Source organism: Ursus americanus, chromosome 26 (assembly GCF_024610735.1).
Source record: "Ursus americanus isolate L20-20 chromosome 26, mUrsAme1.1.p, whole genome shotgun sequence".
NCBI lineage: Eukaryota > Metazoa > Chordata > Mammalia > Carnivora > Ursidae > Ursus > Ursus americanus.
Window position 1 is genome coordinate 16,588,181 of NC_142152.1, and position 19,445 is coordinate 16,607,625.

Sequence of the window (19,445 nt, forward strand, 5' to 3'; positions counted from 1 at the left end):
ACCATAATCCTGTCTTACTCATGTGTTATGTAATGTGATACCTAACTCTCCAATTTTGTCATAAGGTTTTAGGCATGGACTTTATACTCTACTCTCCAGTGTTAATGTAACACAAGCCACATATGTAATTTACAATTTTCTAGTAGCCACATTAAAAATAAGTAAAAAGAAACAGATGAGAATAAATTTAGTAGTGTACTTTATTTAACCCAATATAATCTAAACATTATTTCAACATGTAATCAATATAAATATTGAGATGTTTTACATTCTTTTTTCTCATACTAAATCTCCAAAATCCAGTGTTATTTTATTCTTAGTGCACATCTCAGTTCATACTAACCATATCTCAGATACTCAATAGCTACATGTAGCTAGGGGCTACTCTTTTGGGCAGTGCTGTCTTTTATAATTTAGTGCTAGTAACATAATTGTTGTTTTGTGTGTGAGTGTGTCTGCGTATCATTTTAGTTACAGATTTCTCTAATTAAATCTGAAATCTTTTTAAATGCCTATCTTTGTTTTCTTTCTCTTAAAGGCTCTTCCTTCTTCAATGATTATAGTAGCAGTTTATTGTCCTGTGATAGCTGCTGTTTTCATTGTTCTGAAGATGGTCAACTATCGACTCCACAGAGCACTGGATGCTGGAGAAGTTGTAGATAGGAACACAAATGAGTTCCCAGATCAGCAAGCCAAAGCTGAGCCAGGCAACTGTTCAACTAGAAGAAAAGACAGTAATGGACCGAGGTAAGGAAACCCATGGCGCTCAGTTTGTAAGGATGTGGATCATGCATGCGTACAATGATGTGATTACTGTGTTGAGCCTCTGTTCTGATACGTGGTTTTAAGGCAGTGTTAGATCTTGCCACTAGAGCTACGAAGACAAGTACAGATCGTCACATTAGACTCCAGCAAAGCTAACTGGCCTATGTGGGGTATTAAATAAGTGTCCTGGCCTTATTACTAAATAACATGCTACAACAATAACAGTTATAATTGTAAAATAGTTACTCACACCAAAGACCAAAACCAGCGAGAAACAGTGTAAAGAAATAATTTTAAAGCATGGTTTATAAATCTTAGCATTTATATTTTATTTATACGTATAAGTAAAAAGTGTATATATCTTAAGCAAACTGTGATAATATTTTACTTGACATTTTAAATCTGCATTTTCACTTAATCTGTTGTAAGTATTTTTTCATTATGTATTCTCACCTTAGAAACTTCGCTGTTCCTTCCCGCCATCTTTGTGTAACCGACCTCTTAGGATTCAAGTTTGTGTAGCTTTCACCTCCTCCTGGAGGTTTTCTTTCCCCTCCCAGCTCAATATTCCTCCTTTGGCTCTCAGTCACCTTTCTCTTCATTGCCTTGGCCTCATCCCCTTTCTCTTCTTGACCAAAGGATTTATTTTATCCATAGTCAGAAGTTTATTGTGATTTCATAGAAGTGATGGGTACCACTAATAATAAGTCTGCAAGAAACAGTTACTATATGAACACTTAATGTATGTAAGTCCTCGAAATAGTTCTGTGAGATAGATGCTGTTATTATTCCTGATTTGTAGATGTGGAAACTAGGGTGAGAAAGATGAAATATTCCAGGGACTCTGATCTGGAGTCCACATTTTAACCACTCTGTGATGTTTCCACTGAGTATAATATGAAAAGTGGGTACTCCTCTTTTAAGATAGGTAACGTTTCTGTTTTCCAGTACATTGAGTTTATCCCTTTTCAGTTACATTATTCTCCACCCCTAACATGATTAACCTGTTTGTTCATTGAGCAAATATTTTACCTCTGTAATAATTTTATTCATAGCACTAATCACTACCTGAAATTGTCTTACTTCATTATTCGTTTGCATTATAAGCTTCTTGAAGACAGGGGCGTTGTTTTTCCTATGAACTGTTTTATTACCAGGTTCTAAAACAGAGTCACTAATAGGTACTCAGAAAATATTTGAAGTAGTGAAAGCATTTTTTCTGCATATTATTTTTAATAACTGCACAGTATTCCATTTTGTAGGTATGTCATAATTTAACTGTCTTGATTTTAGTTACAAATTTAAATTTGAAAATAATTAAAGTATGTTAGATCACTGTGATGTTTAAATTTTTTTTTTAAGATTTTATTTTTGGGATGCCTGGGTGGCTCAGTCAGTTAAACATCTGCCTTCATGATCTTGGGTTCCTGGGATCCGAGTCCCACATCGGGCTCCTTACTCAGCAGGGAGCCTGGTTCTCCCTCTGCCTGCCACTCTTTCTCTTTCTGACAAATAAATAAGTAAAATATTAAAAAAAAAAAAAGATTTTATTTTTAAGTAATCTCTACACCCAACGGTGGGACTCGAACTCACAGCCCCAAGATCAAGAAGTGCACTCTCCACCAACTGAGCCAGCCAGGTGCCCCTGGAATGTTTTCATTTTAAATGATTTAAATTTTAATTATAATTTAGCAGAGGTAGAACACTAGAAAGCTATACCCATTTTTAAGTTTATATTTTCAATATGTATTGCCAAATTTCAAAGATTTACCTTCTCATTACCATGACCAGCAATTTGAGGGCTTCTTTTTCTGCACTTTTGACAACATTGAGTATTTGGTATTTAGACAAAGCTGTGGTAGATATCTCATTGTTTAATTTTTAAATTTTTGGGTTACTAGTTAAATGGGTGTATTTTTCTTGTGTTATTATTGTCACATATTTATTTTGTGAATTGTTTATTTTTCTGTTGGTGATTAGTTTTGCTATTGATTTGGAGAAGGTATTTATGAAGAATATTCTTTATATTTTGTGTCAGATACTTTTCCTCAGTTTATAGCATTTTATTTATTTATATGCCACAGTTTATTTTTATGTGTTCTATTCTGTGAATGCTTATTAGTTCTGTCTTTGATACCAAGTTGTGTGAGATTTTTTCTTCCTCCATATTATATAAATGTTTGCCTGTGTCTACTTTCAGCATTTTTATAATTTTTCATTCTTAATTGTAGTCAAGCTGAAAACATTCTTGTTTTGTTTTGTTTTGTTTTGTTTTTGGGTTAGTCCTTACACTATCGAGAGAGTAATGTGTTTTCCCCCCAGTAATTTTAAATACTTTCCTTTTCATGTAGCATACTCATATATACGTTTGTCAATTTCTAGGCTTTGTTTTCTGCCCTATTGATCTCTTTCTCTTTTGTTTATACCACACTGGTGTTTTGTTTTGTTCTGTTTTTGTTTGATTTTTATTTTGTACTGTTTTTATGGCTTACTAATATGCTTAATATTTAGCATTGTGAATCCCTTTTCAGTATTTTTCTGTTTCAGTGTTATCTTGGTTCTTCTCATGCATAAACAACTGACCCCTGAACAATGACGGGGTTGGGGCACCAAACCTCTCGCCCTGTGCAGTCAGAAATCCATGTATAGGGGCCCGTGGGTGGCTCAGTTGGTTAACTGTCTACCTTCAGCTTGGGTCATGATTCCAGGGTCCTGGGATCGAGCCCCCCATCGGACTCCCTGCTCAGCGGGGTTTTTGCTTCTCCCTTTCCCTCCGCTGGTCCCCGTGCTTGTGTTCTCTCACTCTTGCTGTCTCTTGAATAAATAAATAAATAAAATCTAAAAAACAACAACAAAAAAACAAAACAAAAAAAGAAATCCGTGTATAAGTTTTGACTCCCCCCCCATTAACTAATAGCCTACTGTTGACTAGAAGCCTTATTGAGAACATAAACAGTCAACTAACACATATTTTGTATGTCATGTATTATGTGTGTATTAATTCTTTTAATAAAGTAAGCTAGAGAAAAGACATTGTTTTTAAGAAAATCATAAGAGACAATACATTTATAATATTGTAAAATGTAAAAAAATCCACATATAAGTGGACCTGCGCAGTTCAAACCTGGGTTGTTCAAGGGTCAACTGTACATAGTTTGTTGTGAGATGCCCTCTTTGCTCATACTCCAGAAAATTCCATGAGACTTGATAAGTGTATTCAACATGGAGAGATCTCAACCTTTAAAATACGAAGTCTCATCAGGGACATGGTGTATATATCCATTTTTTCACTTGTCTCATAAAATTTCATATTTTTTGTATGGGTTCTATGTATTTTTTAAGTCTATTTTAGGAAGTGCATACCCTTGTATTATGGGTAAACAAATAGAACGTAGGCTCTGCACTTAATCTGCCAGGGCTTGAATCACTTCCTGATTGTATGACCTTAGGGGAGTTACCTAAGCTTTTTATGCCTTGGCTTTCTCATCTGAATGATGAGGCAAATAATAGTACTATATATTATGATATAGGATACAAAAAATGAATGAGAGATAATATATATAAAGCATTTAGAACCATTCCTTTTCTTTTAAGGGGGAGAGGGGTAGAGGGCAAGGGAGAGAGAATCCTCAAGCCGACTCCCCGCTAAGCACAGAGCCCAACCACACGGGGCTTGATCCCAGGACCCTGAGATCATGACCCGAGCCGAAGTCAAGAGTTGGACGCTCAACCATTGGAGCCACCCAGGCACCCCTAGAACCATTCTTGATACAGTAATCACTCAGTAATTGTTAAATCTTATTTTTTCTGGATATTTTATATGTTTTTAATTCCTTTTAAACAATTTTTTTAAAGATTTTATTTCTTATTTGAGAGAGAGAGAGAGAGAGAGACAGAGGGAGAGGGAGAGGGAGAGGGAGAGGGAGAAGCAGGTTCTCCCCACCGAGCAAGGAGCCCGATGCGGTGTTCGATCCCGGGATCCTGAGATCATGACCTGAGCCGAAGGCAGACGCTTAATTGGCTGAGCCACCCACGCGCCCCTGTGTTTTTAATTCCTTTCATTACTGAATTGTTTTTCCATTTTCTTCTAGTTTAAATTTTTTTGTGAAATGTATATATTTCTAAACAGCTTATCAATCATATCATTCAGTATAATTTAGAGAATTAGAATCAAGTGACTACTTGATTAGCCACCACAAAACTTAATAGGTTATTATACAAATACCATACAAGCCTTTATGTACCTCTTTCCCATTTCATTCTGTTCTTTTTCCTTTAGGAGTGACCATTATCTTGAATTTTATGTTAATAATTCCCTTGCTTTTCTTTCTTGTTATATAGTCTTTGTACATATTACTAAACATATATTAATTTTATCTGCCTTAGGATATCCTAAAGAGAATAACACTATTTGTATTCCTCTGTGAGGGGCTTTTTTGTGTGTGAAATACTGCATTTTATAGGCTTATTCATGTTGATGCTTATAGGTATCATTTATTCATATTTACTGTTGCATAGTCTACCCCTGTGCAAATAGACTACAGTTTACTTATCCATTTTATTTATCCATGTGTCCTGAAGACACATTACTGTATGTATTTCTTGGTACACATGTGTATATCTAGTGAATATAAACTGGTTCATGGTATTTTCATGTTGTTTTATTAGATAATTCCAGCCTGTTTGCCAAGATGATTGTACCAGTTTATACTCCCACTATTAGAATGTGAAAGTTCTTATTGTTCCATAACTTCACCAATATTTGATTTTGATAAGCTTTAAAACTTTGCCATTCAAGTAAGTGATAAGTGTGTCTCATTGGGACTTTCAGTTAAACTTTCTGATTACTAATGAGGTTGAGCATCTTATCATACATATTTGATTCTTTTAGTTTTTCTTTTCTTTCCAAGGCCTGTTCATGTCTTGTTTCATTTTTCTTTGGAGTTGAATAATAGGAATTTTAAAAATAAATTCATGATACTACTACTTCATTGGTTATATTCATTACGGACATTTTCTCCTGGTTTGTGGCTTATCATTTTGCTTTTCTTAAGGGGTTTTATGATTAGCATACAGTCTTAAATTTAAGATTTACCATTTTTGGGTAATTAGCATTTTTTGTGTCTTGTTGAAGCAATTATTTCCTACACAACGATCAGAAATGTATTCTCTTATGTCTTTTAAAAGTTTCATATTTCTTTCGTTTTTGCATTTCAGTTCAAATTATTTTCATTTGTAGTGTCAGGTAGGGATTGAACTCTTGTTTCTTTATGAGTAACTGGTTTAATCAGTATTTGTTAAAGAGACTGTCTTTTCCTTGGTGATCGGTAGTACTCACTCTGTCATGAGTTAAATTTTCATATATGGTGGGTGTGTTTCTAGCTCTCTTTTCTGTTCTGTTGATCTGGTTGTCCATGCCTGTGCCATTACCACAGTGTCCCACTTATAGCTTCATGACATGACTTTTGATGTCTGGTGGGGCAGACCTCCTACTTTGTTCTTTTTTGTTGTTGTTGTTGTTGTTGTTCTTTGATATAGAACTTAGAGCCTATTGGGCCAAGTCTACAAGAACTTAGGATTTTTATTGAAATTACATTGAATATGTAGATTCCTCTGCTGAGAATTAATATCTTTACAATATGGAATCTCCATTTATTTAGCCTTCTTTAATATCTTTCAGTAAAAATTTATCATTTCTTCATTAAAAGGCTTGCATTGCTTTTGTTAAATTTGCCAAATTATTTTATAGCTTTTTATTACAGAAGTGTTTTACAATTACCTTTTCTGAGTTTTTTTTCCCTTTAAATATAACTGTTTACTTTTTATCCAGCAGCCTCACTAAACTCCCCTATTAATGTTGAAACTATATAGGTATTTCTTGATTTTCTATAAATGATGACAGTTTTATTTCTTCCTTTCTAGTCCTTACACTTGTCCTTAACTTTCATGGGCTATGATTTCTAGCACATGGTTAAAATAAAATAGTATTGGCTTACATCCTTGTCTTTTTCTAATCTTAAAGTGTTTTGAGTTTCAGCATTAAATGAGATCTTTGTTGTAAATTTTTGTTCTTGATATCTGTTTCCCCACATCTCCCATTTGGGACTCACGTTCTGTTCTGAGGAGAAGAAATGAACAGGAAAATACTTTCATTTCCAGAGCCTAACACTGTGCTTGGTACAGTATAGTTGGCAGTTTGTTGCATGAATGAATGAATGCGGGAGGAGCCTTGTGGTTGTCATTGGCTCTGGTACAGCAGTTCAAAAATCCTTCTTAAATCTTTATCTTAGAGAAAGAGTGAAAGTCATTAATGTTTGTATTACATTTCTCATGTTTCAGGAGAGGAAATTAGCACATTGGATTTTAGGATTTGAATACAAATATTTTGGAGACCATATTTTCTGTTTCTCATGGCGGTAATGCTTGAAATACTATAAATTAAGGACCCATTTAAACTATATGTGGGTAAATTTTAGGCTAAATTTTTGAAGAAGATTTGTTTAAGGACTTTGTTTTTACCTATTCATACTTTGATGAACATCATTATAATCTAGAATAGATTTGTAAATTTAATACTCTAATGGTGCTGTGACGTTTCTGATTAAAGCCTGAGCAGTTAATGATACTAATAACCAACAAATCAGTTTGTGAAGTCTCCTTTATAATTCAGATTAGACCCCGTCTGCTTTTCTGCCTCTCCGTGTGTACCTGGTATTTTTTTTTTTTAACAGATGGGGAAATTAAGGCATAAAGGTAGAGATTCCCTGAATTTGGTGTATTGCTTACTGCAGTAGACCACTTTGCTTCTGTGAGAATTGTAAACTACTGTACTTTCCAGGTATGTGCTGAAATTGCCATTGCCAAAAATCTGCAAGTCTTGCTAATAAAGAAAACTCTTACTCAGCCATTTTGTGTGTTTAGCTATATTTAGGACAGCGACAGCTGGCTAAAAGTTCTACTTCTGTATTTGTAGAGAAGAGAGGTATGGTAATTTTGCTAGAGGATTATTTTGTTACAAAAGGAGCTATCCATTTTTTCATTCATCCTATTTTGCTCCCTTTAATATCTCCTTCCCACTCACTGTTGGCCATTGGGTACTAGTTCTGGATCATTGTTTCTTAAATGGGGGTGATTTCCCCACAAAGAGACATTTGGCAATATTTGGAGACATTTTTGTTTATCACTACCAGGGGGAGTGTTGCTGGCATTTAGCGGGTAGAGGTCAGGGATAATGCTAACCATCCTACAATGCACAAGATGGTCCCCCACAATCAGGAATGAAGTGGCCCAGAATGTCAATAGTGCTGAGGTTAAGAAACCCGGTTTTAGACAATGGTGTTTATTTTTGGTTTTGAAATGGAAGGAAAACTTTAGTGCTTATTTTTTCGAAAGACAAGTATTGGTGTTTCAGAGTGGACTTTAGAGTACAGACAAGGTGTTCAAATCTTGTCTCAGTTCTCATTGGCTATAAGTACCTATATTCAGGTGTGTGTGTGGGAAAAACAGATATAACAGAGTAGAGTACTATGTAAATATTATTTGTATCCTCCCTTCCCACCTGAACTCCATACACCAATGACTCAGTTTATGTTGTTCACTCCTCTGAGACCTTAGATTTTTACACCTTTTGGTTTTCACTTTTTTCATCTGTAAAAGGAAAATAATAGTATTTATATCTTAGATTTTAGGAGCGTGTTTTGTGAGAAAATGCAGATAAAGCACATGCCCCTATTATTGGAATGTATTAAGTACTTAGTAAATATTTGCTTTTATTTGTTATTTATAATAACTTTCAGATTATAATCATTTGTACTTGCTATCAGAAGTGATGTCTCTAAGTAGGCAGTGTTGTCCATCAACTGATGATTGAATAGATAAAATGTGTTTTGTCCATACAATGCAGTATTATTTGGCTATAAAAAATATGAAGTACTGATAGTTGCTACAACATGGATTAACCTTGAAAACATTAGGCTAAGTGAAAGAGGCCAGTCGCAAAGACCACACATATAATGAGTCCATTTATATGAAACATGCAAAATAGGCAAATCTATAAAGACAGAAAACAGATTTCTGGCTACTTAAGGCTGGGGTGGATGGGAAGGGTAGGGGGGTAATAGCTGAAGGGGTTTGTTATTGAGGTGATAAAAATGTTCTAAAATTAACTGTGGTGATGGTTGCATGACTTTATGAATATATTAAAAACTATTGATTTGCAAAGTTTAAATGGGTAAGTTGGATGACATGTGAATTATATACCAATAAAGTTGATGTATATAAACTAGGAAAGGTGAGGGCTCTCTATCCTTTCTCTGGGGTTGAATATTTTATTCCTTAATCTTTACCTTGCTCTCCACCTTCTAATTTCCATGGAATCTGACTTAGAGAATGCATTCTTGAGAACAGTGGAGAGAACAGTGATGTTGCTGGTTAGTACTCACCACTCATTCAGAGTGGTAATAGCCGTCTCTACATACACACAGAGATTTTGCCAAATTAGAAAAAGATTTCTCAGGCCCACGTATCCTGTATGAGTTAACACCAAACAGCTAACGAACTTGAGCATGTTTTACTTTTCTCACACTTGGACATTTGCATGCTGAATTGCTATCAGATTTGTAACTGAGTTCCAGTATATTTTATTTGTATAAATGGATAGCAAGTTAGAAAGCTAATTTTCTTTACTAAACATGAGTTAGCTAACTGCAGTCAATGGCCTAGAGTTAGTAACCCATTAAGTAAATAGGGACATGATAGTTATGAGACCATTAATACTAAAAAGTCACTAGAATTCAAACAGCTGTAGTGATAAATACTTATTAAATGGAGGGTATACTTGTAAGCAAATTCTATTTTGCCTGTATTTTTGGATTGCAGCTGTTAGAATACCTCATCGAAATAGGTTTATGGGAATTTATGGCACACGCTACTGAAAAGTCTATGTGTGAGGGGTGTCTTCAAATTGGCAAGGTGCAGTTTTAGTCATTTCATGATCCAGCTTCCCTTTACCAGGCTGGGCTCCTTTTTTTTCGGTTGACTTCTTACACAGCATGCCCTCTTATGGTTGTAAAATGACTGCAGCAGCGCCAGGTCTTAAATCTTCTCAGCATTAAGACTAGCAGATACAGAGAAATAACCTCTCTTAATAGAACACTCCTGGCCTGATTCATACTAGCCTGAGTTAGGTCTTATGCTTGGTGTAGAACTAAGTTCTATGACCAAAAGAATGGAGCATGCTGACTTTGGCTAGTAGTGCTCACCCCTAAACCTGAGTGTATGGTCAACATTACCCAAAACCAGATGAGAGTTTGGGATGACGTGGCTCAGCAGAAGAATTTTGGGTTGCTTTTTGGTATTGCTGTTAACCAGATGATTGAGCTAGGTGCTGGATGGCAGGATAGTTTATATCTGCTATAATTTTAGCATGTATTCTAGAATTTTTATCCTTGATAACAGTAACTTTAAAGTTTATCAAGTACTTACTCTGTATGTACCAGGTAGAATGAGTAAAAATCTTTGGGTAAAAGATAGGATTATGGTGACTTTTAGGCCTGAGTTAATCTGAAAGTTATGCTCCTGAGGAACCTTATTATAAAACTTTGAGTTTTTTGAAATTTGGTGTGATCTTTTCCCCCACTTCTAGATCCTCTTATCTTTAAGTACTCCCTGTAGATTTCCTCAGTTCTTTGAACTTAGTACTTCTCTCTTGTCTTTCTAATACCTATTTTACTACATCATTTTATTTTTTAAACTTAAGCCTTCTAACTCATTACAAATCTCAAATCTTAGCTTTCTACTTCTGTAAAACAAATTAGTATCCCAGTTAAATGCTGTTAACATAAAAAATGCAGGTAGAGTTAGCTTGACAAGGTGGACTGTTCTCTTCCATGTTCCTCGTAGTGTCATTCAGCTCAGTGAGGCTGCGCTCCTGGAGAGTGGCTGTGTAAGATCTGATTACTTTCTGTGTTTGCCACGGCCAGTTTCTCTTTGCTCTTGGGAAACAAAAGGCAAATCATGTCTTTGCTAGAGTGGTTTTATGGCACATGTCATAAAGTATGTGCTATATTTAGCATCTATAATTGTACTTAAGGCTAGTTTCTAATGTTGGATTGGGGGTAGACCGTTTGGTTAGAGAGTTTTAAATATTTTCAAGTAGTGACGTGGTTATAAAATAGTTCAGTTTATAAGACTTACAAAGGAAGAATGATCTTTTTTAAATTGCTGTTTGCTCTGTTAGAAATGAGAACCTTGTAGTTTTATAGAAAAACGTATAATAACTTAAAAAATAATAAAAAAACATTGGTGGCAGAATAATGACAGTTACTCTCTTTTTCTCATTTTTTCCCACAGTGATCCTGGTGGAGGGATTGAAATGTCCGAGTTCATTCGAGAGGCCACACCCCCAGTTGGTTGCAGTTCAAGAAACTCTTATGCTGGCCTAGATCCAAGCAACCAGGTAGGAAACTGTGATTTTATTTTGCCTTTTTCCCTTCTCCTGATGGTGGTCTCAAGTAATTCTGTCTGTAATAGTCAGTTGGTGTTTGGGTTTATCGTGCTGATTAATAAGTTTTGATTGTTTATTAATAATATCTTTCATTAGTATTCTTATTTTTAATGGAATTTTCACATTAATTAAGTACATTTTTGCTGAGCACTCACCTCGTGCTCATTGCCTAGGGTAGTTTTGATCATGACAGTTGTGGTGAACACCCTTAGGGAAATTAGGTCCTAGCTTGCACTGTCTTACTTACCTTCACATTTTTGGTAGTGGTGGGGGATAGATGTCTGGGGCTATTCCTAGCTTAAACATGGCAAAAAAAAAAAAGGTAATTTCTTCAAAATCTACACTTATCATGGTGGGCACCGAGTATTGTATAGAATTGTTGAAGCAATGTGTTGCACACCTGAAAGTAATATAACGTATGTTAATTATAGTTAGTAAACCTTTTTCAGAATTGTGCTGCTCAAGGTGTTTGTGGTAGAGCTAGATGTAGAATGTAGATCTGCTTTTGCCAATTTTAATGTCCTTCTGTTCTGTAACTTTTAACTTGAAATAGTAACTCTGAAAGTCTGCTCTCAAAATTGGCTGATGCCTGCTGGACTGTCATTCTGTCCAAGCCCAGCTGGGCCTTCACAGCTGCATTTCTGTCTCTCACTCCGAACATCTCTCACATGAGTCAAAGTCCCACTTAGGCCTGCTTACCTTCTCGGCAGACGAGTCTGGTAGCTGGAGTAACGCTGTGGAAGCGTCAGAGAGTAAACCCAGCAAGAAACTTAGAGGGCTTGTCGTAGCCGAACGTTAGATAACTACAGATTGTGGTGGGTTCTTCTGTCAGCCCTTTCGCTGTGTAGAAGAGGAAACAGCTGATTTTTTATCAGGATCTAGACCTCACTTCTTGATTTTCACTGCAGTCTTTCTACTGTTCTACACTGCTTGTGGGTTGAAATCACTCTTCCTCCTTTCTGCTCCAGAGATCTCCTTTATTTTTATTTTTATTTTTTTAAATTTTCTGGCCTCACTCTGACTTTTATTATAACCTTCCCTGTTTCTCAAGATTTTCAGAGACGTGGTATTGCCTCTTTCTCTTGCAGATGGAGCAGTTACTGATGTATTTACGTAGCACTTCGTTTTTGGTGTCACATGCGGCCGTCTGTAATCCTCTGCAGAGTAGGTTTTCCTCTTTCATCCATGGTCTGATAGACTGCCGTGTGCATAGTTGACTTTCAGTGAACAGGTGCTAATTATCTTTATCTATATAGATAATAGAACTTTAGAGGTAGAATCAGACCTGGCTCTTTATTTAATAGATGGTCAAGTAGCAGACCTAGTTATTCTGACTGTCCCGCAGTATTACTATTCCACATTGTTTAGCTCTGCACTATTTCAGAACAGTATTAGGGAAAACACCATGTTCTGTGAATCTAAATCTGGAATAGGGTCTTGTTTCCTAATATTTTGATAGATGATTTGCCTCTGTTTGAATTGTGTTTCATGATTTAAACTTCAAGTGTGTGAATTTTTGGTTGCACTTTTAGTTGTGATTAAGTGTGGTGTAGAACAAATAGGTCCTTAAATTTGTCGTCTTTCTATAACAAGCAGATGGGAAATGTTAGAGTTAAACAACAACAACAACAACAACAACAACAACAGGACGCCTGGGTGGCTCAGTTGTTTTAGTGTCAGACTCTTGATTTCAGCTCAGGTCATGATCTCAGGGTTGTGAGATCAAGCCCCGAGCTCAGGATTCTCTCTCTCCCTTTTCCTTTCCCCCTCCCCCATGCTCACGTGTGTTTTCTCTCTCTCTCTCAAAAATACATAAGTAAAATAAAAAACATTATTGCAAAGGGCTGTGACATTTTAATTAGGTCCGTACCTTTTAAGTTTCATTTTTTACATACCAGTTGAAAGAGAAGTATTAATATCCTTGATCCTCTTTTGGTTGGCATTGCTTTCTCAGTCTATGAAATGAAATGGCTTAATCTTTAAATATGACTGCATGTTTTGTATGCTTAATTAACCCTGGCCTTTGTCCATACTGACAGATGTTGGCAATGTCAGATTACTGAGGGAGTTAAGCCTTTGTTTTTCCCCACAATCTCTTGGAGAGCCAAACTTTTTTTCCCCCTTTTTCCAGTAGGACAGTTGAAAGGGTGCAGCAGTGGCCAGCCATCTTTGGTAACTACCATGGTATCGTGTCTATTGGAACTTACCCTACTTGTTTTACAGAGGGACTCCCATCCTCAGTGTCATTAAAGCCTGTCTGCATATAAATACACAGCATACCTCATTTGGTTTTCCTTAAAATATTAACTCTTGAATAAAAATGGGCAAATATTGGAAGTTATCGTGCTACTTGGATTTTGGTGTTTTAGTTTTATCCTATTTATAACAAAATAAATGCTTGACATAATTACTGTTCCCCTTTAGGGAAGTTGAAGTGAAGTAGAGTCAGTCTTTCTGTACATTGGTGGGGGTATTACCAATAGACATACTGTACTTCTTGTCCGTATTTTATCATATAGCACTTATTATACATTATCATGGTTGTTTATGTAAATGTCTTCTGTACTGGATAGTGAACTTGAGCATGGTGGCTATGTCTTAGTCATTATCATTCTTCTTGCCACCTCTGCCCTTCTCCTTTCCATCTTCTATTCTGTTTCCTTTCCCTTTCTTTTTTCTTGTTTTTTATTGCCCTGTACCTCCCTCTCCTTTTGTCACTTGTCTTCCCTCATATGTTTTAGTGTCCAGTAGCTTTCAAGTCAATTTATTTGAATGGAGTGGGGAGTGGGTCTTACCCTCACAGAGTTTACAGTGTCGGGGTAGATGGGCTATAAGTAACCAAAGTTATAAACATGATGTATGTTACCAAGGAAATACAAGTCTAAGATACAAAGTAATAACTGTCGGAGGAATGGTACAGGAAAGGGGCTAATGATTTTAGAGGAGAGAATAATTGTTCCCAGCTAGAGGGAGGGGCAAAGCCTTCGTGGAGGAGGCCGCCTTGCCCGATTGTTATTTAGTTGGAAGAAATTTTTCTTCTCTGACACTCATAATCCTTCCTGACCTTTCTTATGGCACTTACCAAAGAGAAGAAACAACTGAACCATTTTGGTTTGGGCAGACCACTTTTTTTTTCCTTAGAATTTTCCTTTTTTTAATGTGTTCATTTTTAGAAAAATAACTACTGAGGGAAACCAAACAGAAGAAAATAAAAATCATCCATAATGTCATAATCAAAAACCGTTTTTAAAAAAGGTGGGATTATAGTGTGCATGCTGTTTGGAACTTGATTTTCTTTGTTGAATATATCATGAATGTTAATGACATTCAGTGTTTTTCTACAGTGACATTTTGGGGAATGCATTCTCCTATTTGGATGTACTGAGTCCTCTGTTTCAGACATAAACAGTCCTGACTCTTATATTTTGGGGGGATAAATTTGAATAACACAGAAAAGCATGAAGAGTAAAATAGAACCACCCATTGTATCTGTTAAGAATGCTTTTGTCAGCAAGTAATAGAACTCAGCTAATTAAGTGACTTAAGGAAATGAGAGTTCATGTTTGTCCTCCAAGACTGGAAGTGGATGTGTGGCATTTGCTCAGCAGCTCAGTCATGTTAGGGCTTGGGTTTGCTTTTCCCTATGGATTATAGGATGAGCACAGCAGCCTCAGTCATGACCCTGGTGAAAGGTAAGAAGCAGGCAACAGTGTGGGCAGAGTTGTCCTTGCTTGGCGTCTTCTCAGGCATACAAAGATCTTTCTTTCCCTGCAGTCCTCCAGCAGACTCTCGCACACATTCATTGACCAGAACCAGGACACACACCTAGACCAGAAACAGGGCCCACTTCTCATAGAGCAAAAGATACACACCCAACATCTGAACAAAGTGGGAAGCTTGTTAAGGAAAGAAGAGGGAACACTTTGTGGTTGCAGGCAAATGACTACTATACCGATATTCAAAAGTTGTTTTTTTAAGTTTAGATTTCTAGAAGGGTGTGCATATAAAGTGGGTTTTTTTTGCATGTTTGCTTACTTGTTTTTGTTTTGTTTTTTCGGTCTAGGAAGTTATGTGTATTCTAGTTGAAAAACAGCATATATTCTATAACTTGTCTAGCAGGTGTGATAAGCATGAAATTTTATTTTGCAGTAAAATGCTTTTTGACCTTTTTCTGTCTAGTTGCAATGCCTTTTATGGCTAATTGAAAGCAGAAATTTGGAAAAATCAGGAGCATCAAGCTTAATAAATTGTTCAAAAAAATGTTGCAAACTAATTTTTTTTATTGACCACACAAGAAGGTAGCAGTTCTAACCTGTTTGTGTGTGCTTATTTTTCTCAGTTTTTCACTGACATCTAACATAGTATACACTTCTTAAGTGTACAGCACAGTGGGTTTTTACATATGTATAAACCCTTTAATTGCCATCCAGATCAAGAAAGTCCCTCATGCCCCTTCAAACTCAATATTAACTTACATTTTGAGCAAATTCTTATTGTGTACTCCTATCAGTTGAATCAGTGAAAGGAAAGATATAGGGGATGCCTGGCTGGCTCAGTCAGGGGAGCATGTGTAACTCTTGATCCCAGGGTTGTGAGTTTGAGCCCCAGTTGGGTGTAGAGATTACTTAAAAAATGAAATCTTAAAAAAAAGAAAGAAGAAGGAAGGAAGGAAGGAAGGAAGGAAGGAAGGAAGGAAGGAAGGAAAGAAGGAAAGATTTGGTAAAATACAAAGTATTATATGAATATTCTTAATTTTATTCTAAAATATTAAATTTGCTTGACTGTGTTCTTAAACCCCTTGAAAACAGGTTATAGAAAGTTACTAAGACTTGTGGATTTAGTAACTGTCATGTTGTTATATTTTATTTCCTTAATGTGTTTGTGGAATTTGTGGTATTTGTTTATATGATTTTTGTGGTAGTATAATGAATGATGGCTAAGATTTTAGGGAGGTGTTATATCATCTGGAATATAAGCATTAAAAGCCCAGTAGGTTTTAGTTTTCTCTTTATATTTAGTGCTAAGCAATCATTTTATGTGGATCGCTTAGTTTTTATTCTTTTTAAATATGTTATAGCAGTCTACAAAGAAGTACTTACTTTTTGTCTAGAACTCAGGAAATACCTATTGATACACTAACAGTTTGACAGTAAGATTTAGGTTGCTCTTCGGTAGCATATGTTAATGTTTTGTCCCAGACTTTCCTTTTATATGCCCTGATAAGTCTAAATTTGTTTCAGATAGACTTAATACCCAGTTTTGCTTTTATTTATAATATAAAGATGTCATGACACAATATAAAAAATGGTAATAACTGTATGACGTGCACTGCTTGATACTGGAGGCATCCTGCTCTGTGGGCTCCGCCAGTCCTAAGCATGCAGCGGGATTCCGTGCCCTAGCACAATCTAATATCCACGCAGAAGGTGCCCCAGCAAACAGGTTATGTGGCTCTGATACAACATGCCCAGCGGGCATCTTTTAATACAAGTGACTGATAGCATGTTTTGATAATATGATCGTTTTGCTTGATAATCTTGCTAGTCCATATTGATAATGACAGAGCATTTTAATTAATTTTACTTCATATCATATTTTCAGATTGGATCTGGTTCCTCTCGTCTTGGAACAGCAGCAACTATTAAAGGTAGACATTAAGTTCAACGTTGCCTATGACTTTCCATTTCATTTTTGATGTACTAAAGATAACAGTACTGTATATTCACATGTAATGAAAATCATTCTTGCAATTATTTTGTCGATGCAGTTATGTATCTTACATTAAAGGTTACTTGATTTAAATTGGTTCTCCTTTCATCATCCAAATCTCGCAGATATATTTGAACATTTGCATTACATTGCACGAGTTGTAAGTTTTGATATGTAAGAAACTTCCTTGCCTTGAAGGAAAATACTTTTCATGGGTTTTGGTGAGGTTTGTGGAAAACTGAGTAATTTAATGTGAAACCTTTAAATTGGGCGCAAATGCAGTAAAAAAGAGGGAACGTGTTTTTCTGTACATCTTATATATGCCTTTTACATGCATCTATTTCAGACAGATTTTTTTACCTTATACTTCTTTAGGGGAATTTTTATACTTTTCCCTGGGGAGGAAATTTATATTGTTTCAACTTGTTACTGCATGATTTCCATTTCTTTTTAAAAAGTGATTCTTTTTACAGAAAGTTTTATTAGCTAACAGTATGAAGCTTTCTGTATTTTTTGGTTTATAGTGCTGTGAGAATAAAGATGTGGTCTCATAGTCCCGGATGCTTCCTGTTAGTTCAGTGCATCATCCATCGTTGTAACGTGTGGTATGCAAAAACTGCTCTAGTAGCCATCGTGTACTAGGGTAGTGTATAGTAAACTAGTGTAGTCAGTATCCTTTCTTGTTATGCCACACTGTACAGCCTGTACTTTTAATGTAACGTGTTCACATGTTTCTTTTAACTTTGTAGGAGATACAGACACCGCTAAGACTTCTGATGATATCAGTTTAAGTCTGGGCCAGAGCTCTAGTCTTTGTAAGGAAGGAAGTGAAGAACAAGGTAAGAACATTATACTTGACACTGACGTTATGTATTGTGGTGGCCACGGTGAGTTTGTAGAATATGCTGCTCACATTCTGGCAGCAGTTTATAATAATTTAATATGATATTTTTAACAAAGCAGGCAGAGGGCCCGTTTGGCTCCACGGGTCTTAGTTTGTCAACCACTGGTTTAGGTCTTCTTTTACACATTTTATAAGCATTCACACAATTAATCTTCACTATAAGCATTCAATGGTAATAACACAATTCTCACATCACAGATGAACATATCATGGCTCAGAGAGAAGTTATAGGAAACTTGCTCAAAGTCACATAGCTACAAAGTGGCAGTTGTATAATTGCCAAAGTGGCAAAGTGTAATTGAAATCTAGTTTTGAATCATGCTTTTAATTGCTATGTTACACCACTTTTAGATAGTCTTGTAACTTCTATCATTTTAATATGGTAACATTTACTATTTAACAGATAACACACATAGATAACATTTAACAGATATTATTATTACTCATTATGTGCTGTGAGCACCATTCTAAGTACTTGAAAAAAATCAGTGAACAAACACAAAAAATTCTACCCTTATATGGCTTCCATACTAGTAGTATGGAATCATACTAGTATAGGGAATGGTGGGGGCTTGGGGGGATTTAGTTTAAATGGAGTGGTCAAGGGAAGAAAGCCCTGCTGAAAGCAAAGACCTGAAGGAGGCGAAAAGAGTGAGCTGTCAGGATATTCGGGCGGGAGGGGCTCTCTCTATGCAGAGGTAACAGCATTGGCAAAAGTCTTAAAGTAACAACTTGCTTGTCAGATTTGAGCAATAATGTGGTTGATGTGAAGTAAATGAGGGGAACAAATTGTATAGTCTTGTAAGCCATTTTAAAGACTGTGATTTTGGGTGCCTAGGTGGCTCAGTTGGTTGGGTGTCTGCCTTCAGCTCAGGTCATGATCCCTGGGCCCTGGGAGACTGCTCCTCCCACCCCCCTTGTGCTCTCTCTCTCTCTCATGCATGCGCTTTTGCTCTCAAATAAATAAATAAATAGAATCTTTAAAAAAAAAAAAAAAAGATTGTGCTTTTAATTTCCAGTGAGATGAGAAATTCCTAGAGGGTTTTGAGTAGAAAGAGTGTCATGATCTCAATTACAGTTTTACAGAATCACTGTGGCTCCTGTGTTGAGATTAAAAGGGGCAAAGACCGAAGCAGGAAGCTCAGTTAGCAGATGATTGCAGTAATCTAGGGCACAGGTCAGGGCAATGAGAAGTAGTCTCATACGTGTCGGAGGTATTAATGAGAGGCTATGTTGATGTTGATGGATTTGGATGTATTATGTGAGAGAAATAGTACTCATGGATGACTGAAAGGTTTTTGAGTTAAGCGATGGGGAAGATGGGAGGGGAAAGACTGAGAAGGAGCAGATTTAGGAGTAGGGAGAGCAGGGACGAGGGTAAGATAGGGAGTTCGGTTTTGGGCATATCAGTATGAGATTCTGTGGCAGTAATTAGTGGATAATTAGGTAGGTCTGGATTTCAGGTAAGAAGTCTGGGTTGAGGTTTTAAACTTAGGAGTTTTCAGTGTATAAACACCAGAAAAGTCATGTCAGCTGTGTGTTGGGTTATCGTGAAGTTCATAA

The 19,445-nt window shown here is 36.2% G+C and overlaps 1 protein-coding gene across 11 annotated transcripts in view; it reads left to right on the top strand.

The window, feature by feature from the left end:
• PCNX1 (pecanex 1) overlaps positions 1–19,445 on the top strand; it is a 167,489-nt gene that overhangs the window by 45,077 nt on the left and 102,967 nt on the right. For 10 of the 11 annotated variants that reach the window (XM_087856073.1, XM_045807892.2, XM_045807895.2 and 7 more), the window contains exons 2-5: positions 539–747; positions 11,116–11,221; positions 16,871–16,916; positions 17,728–17,817. In XM_087856073.1, coding sequence (XP_087712199.1) covers positions 554–747; positions 11,116–11,221; positions 16,871–16,916; positions 17,728–17,817 — 436 coding nt within the window. In that variant the 5' untranslated portion in view covers positions 539–553. Of the gene's footprint in view, positions 1–538; positions 748–7,494; positions 7,604–11,115; positions 11,222–16,870; positions 16,917–17,727; positions 17,818–19,445 lie in introns of those variants that run through there. The other variant, XM_045807902.2, reaches the window with a different exon arrangement.